Source organism: Cricetulus griseus, chromosome 8, assembly GCF_003668045.3.
Source record: "Cricetulus griseus strain 17A/GY chromosome 8, alternate assembly CriGri-PICRH-1.0, whole genome shotgun sequence".
In the NCBI taxonomy this organism is placed as follows: Eukaryota; Metazoa; Chordata; class Mammalia; order Rodentia; family Cricetidae; genus Cricetulus; species Cricetulus griseus.
Genome location: NC_048601.1, coordinates 19,957,945 through 19,961,912, shown reverse-complemented (window position 1 = coordinate 19,961,912; position 3,968 = coordinate 19,957,945). Strand labels below are relative to the sequence as shown.

Here is a 3,968-nt window from a genome sequence, read left to right as displayed (position 1 = left end):
TTTGAGTTATCCCTCTGCTGGGTATAGAAAACTGGCTACAAATACATCCATCTCACAGTACCCACCATTTCAACAGCTCCTGCGTCATGGAATGTGATACTTCTTAAAAATAGGTGACCCTTGGTGTTCTGTAAAGAGGAGGGAAAAATGGGGGTGTTAGAGGGCAGGGTGGCAGGAAGGGTGAAAAAGGAGAAAGCCAGGCAAGCATCCAGACATCAGTGACCAGGTGGGCTTAAATACTCTGTGGTATAAAACAGATGCCCGGGCTCAAGAGGACCACCCTTCTTCCCAGTGGCGCTGTCACCAGTTCGCCTGGGCCTCTTTTTACAAGTCTGTTTCCCGGCTAGTGTCCAGGCAGAGGGCATATAGGGACCTCCGCAAGTCCACGTTGCTCTTGGCTTTGAGGTGACACTTTTCTATGGGGCAGCTACCTCTCCTGATACTGTCAGAATTCTCCAGGGAACCTCCAGTCTTGCAGAAGGAGGCCTTGCTGCAGCTAACCTTCCGCTGACCCCCTGCGTCCAGCCCAGACTCCCGCCTCTGGTTGCCTTGCTCCTCCTTCAGGGCAGCCTGCTCCTCATGGTCTGTCTCCCGATGATAGAAGTAATTAAAATTGGAGACGATGACAGGCACAGGCAGGGCGATAGTGAGGACCCCAGCGATGGCGCAGAGTGAGCCCACAATCTTGCCTCCCACAGTGATGGGCCTCATGTCCCCGTAGCCTACGGTGGTCATGGTGACTACTGCCCACCAGAAGGCATCTGGGATACTGGAGAAGTGGGACCCCTGGTTGTCCGCCTCTGCGAAGTAGACAGCGCTGGAGAAGAGGATGACTCCAATGAAGAGGAAAAAGATGAGCAGCCCGAGCTCCCGCATGGACGCCTGCAAGGTCTTACCCAGGATCTGCAGCCCCTTGGAATGGCGGGAGAGCTTGAAGATGCGGAACACCCGGACCAGGCGGATCACCCTGAGGATGGCTAGGGACATGGCCTGCTGACCGTTCTGACTACCGCCCCCTGGCTGTTGCTCTGCCAGCTCGGTGCCCAGGGTGATAAAGTAGGGGAAGATTGCCACAATATCGATGATGTTCATGATATTCCGAGAGAACTCTGCCTTGCTAGGGCAGGCAAAGAAGCGCACAAGCAACTCAAAAGTGAACCAGATCACGCATGTAGTCTCCACTATGAAGAATGGGTCAGCCAGAGTCCTAGGCAGGAGTGGCGCCACTGTGGGGCCAGAGGAAGGGACGCTGGCTTCACTGCCATTGGCCCCTGGGGCTGGGACTGGGGGCTGGGGCGGCACTGGGGGGTGGCGGAGCAGCTCCCTTTCATCCCTGAACTCAGGCAGAGTTTCCAAGCAGAAGGTGATGATAGAGATAAGGATGACCAAGACTGACACGATGGCGATGGCTCTTGCGGACCCTGAGCTTTCTGGGTATTCGAAGATTAGCCACACCTGGCGCTGGAACTCATTGCGGGGAAGGGGCTTCTCCTCTTCCTTGATGAAGCCCTCATCCTCCCGGAAGCGCTCCATGGCCTCGTCCCCCAGCTGGTAGAAACGGATCTCATCTGCAAACACATCCAGGGAGACATTGACCGGTCTGCGGAGGCGACCCCCAGACTGGTAGTAGTAGAGGATGCCATCGAAGCTGGGCCGGTTGCGATCGAAGAAGTACTCATTTCTCAGGGGGTCGAAGTAGCGCAGGCGCTTGGCTGGGTCCCCCAGGAGGGTGTTGGGAAACTGCGCCAGGGTACCCAACTGTGTCTCAAAGCGCAGCCCGGCGATATTTATAAGGACGCGCTGGTGATGCAGCGACCCTGCGCCCTGTGGAGTTTGGTCCTCCTCCACTGTGCTCAGGCCAGGGTCGCCTTCTTCCTCTTCATCCTCAGGAGATGGCACTCTTGGCTGCGGTAGCTCTCGAGGTAGAGGGGTCAAAGACAGCCCCTCCTGGTCCTCATCATCTTGCGTGGCGCGCCCCCTCGGTGAGGACTCTTTGGACTGATTACTGAACCCAACCGTCGGAGGGCACCCACACTCTCCCCTGGGGGTCTGCACACAGCTTGCCGCTGCCTCCCCTCCTCCTCTGGGGGTCATGGCACTGCCGTTCTCCAGAGGCACCAGGGAGATCTCCATGGCCCAGGGGCAGAGGGCATGCTGCGCCCCAGACAACCGATTCCCACACCCCCAACTCACAAGCTCCGCGCCTTGCTTCGGGCTTCTCTCCAGCGGAGGGCCCAGCTGGCTCTGGACTGGCTGGGGTAGCTGATTCCGTTGGCTGGTCCTGACGTCAAGAAGCCTCTGCCCCTACTCCCAGCCTCGCTCTCTCAGTGTTCTGGCAGCTGGTTACCAGGCAGCAGACAAGCCTCCTTCAGCAGATGCAACCTCGGCAGCCCCTCTCTGGCTGAGCTCCCCGGCCTCCGCCCTTTGTGGCTCCCTCCTCTCCTCCTCCCCCTCCCTTTTCTCCTCTGGGGCCAGAGTCAGAGAGTGTCTCTCTGGAGGGTTAAGCTGGGGCACCGCCACAAAAATGGACGGGAAGGGGAGGAGGGAAGGAGCAGGAGGAGCAAGGAACAGGTTGTTCCAGGAGTGCTGAAACACCCAGGGCAACAGGATGAGAATAGCTTCAGGATCTCAGATCACCTGGGAACACATTGAAAGCCAAGGGGACACCAGAGGATGGGAACTGCTTTAGATGGAAGGGAAAGGCTTTTTAGCTGAGTGCAGATAAGAGACTGGAGAAGAGAGTCCTTTGAATGTTGTTTTTTAGAGCAATGGCTTCAAACCTTCCTAATGCTTGCTGTGAGCCTTTAATATAGTTCCTCATGTTGCGGTGACCACCCCCCCCCCCCCCACACACACACACCATAAAACCACTTCATTGCTTCTTCATAATTGTAATTTTGCCAATGTTGTGAACTGTTAAGTAAAATTTTTTTTGAAATAGAGGGTTGTCGAGGGGTTGCGACCCATAGGTTGAGAACCACTACTCTGGAGCATTAATAGTCTCCTTTCTTTGGAAAGAGTTAGACTGGAAAGGAGTGGCAAACTGTGTGTGTGTGTGAGAGAGAGAGAGAGAGAGAGAGAGAGAGAGAGAGAGAGAGAGAGAGAGAAGAGGGAGGGAGGGAGGGAGGAGGGAGGGAGGGAGGGAGGGAGGGACAGGGTTCTTTTGATCTTTCTGCAAACCCATTGAAAGGTAGGAGGCTGAGACCTCCTCGCACCCCTTGAACCTGGATTCCAACCCAGACATTGGTGATCTGAGCTGCCAGTACAGACTCAGGGGCAGTCCCATCAAGAGAGAAGCTGTCTGGTCTCCTGACCCTGCATCCTACACTATCCCTCCAACCTCTCCACCAAATCCTCAATTGCAAAAACCACAATGAGAAAAGAGGGTTATAAATCCTGGTGGGGAAAGATTGTGCAGGGGAGCCGCTGAGCTAGTAGCTGCATAGAGACCAGCGTAAGGAGAGGGAGAATGCCCAGGTCATTCTTACGTGTTGCTACATCGATTTACTTTGTAAGTCAGTGCTATTACTACCTTCAACACACAAAGAAACGGAGGCACAGAAAGACTGGCAAAATCACACAGGTCCACAGAAATACGAAGCGTCAAAACTTGGAATTCATATCCAAGTTGCCAGAGTCACCCCTCCCATATCTGGCCTGAGAGCATTAGCTCCCATTACAGGAGGCAGGAGGATGACTGAGATAACATATAGTCCTCGGCACCTATAGACACACCAGGTTCCATTCCCCTCACCCCGCTCTACCCTTGCCCTTAGTCCATGAGGCTACTGTGGGCATCAAAAGCCAAGAGGAAGATTTTTCAAGGCATGCCTGGCAATTCCAGACACAGCCTCCTCCAGATGTTTCTTGGTTTTATGTCGCTGAGACGTTACTGTAGTTTTGAGTGTCTGCTTATATTGTCTACTTCTTTTCCTGAGTATTGTTTGAGATTCTACTCCGGGGATGTC

At 54.6% G+C, this 3,968-nt stretch overlaps 1 protein-coding gene across 1 annotated transcript; it reads right to left on the bottom strand.

The window, feature by feature from the left end:
- Positions 1-324: 324 nt before the first annotated feature.
- Positions 325-2,133, bottom strand: Kcna5 (potassium voltage-gated channel subfamily A member 5). Its single transcript, XM_027428331.2, has one exon. The coding sequence runs from the start codon at positions 2,131-2,133 to the stop codon at positions 325-327; it is 1,809 nt and encodes a 602-aa protein (XP_027284132.1).
- Positions 2,134-3,968: the final 1,835 nt, after the last annotated feature.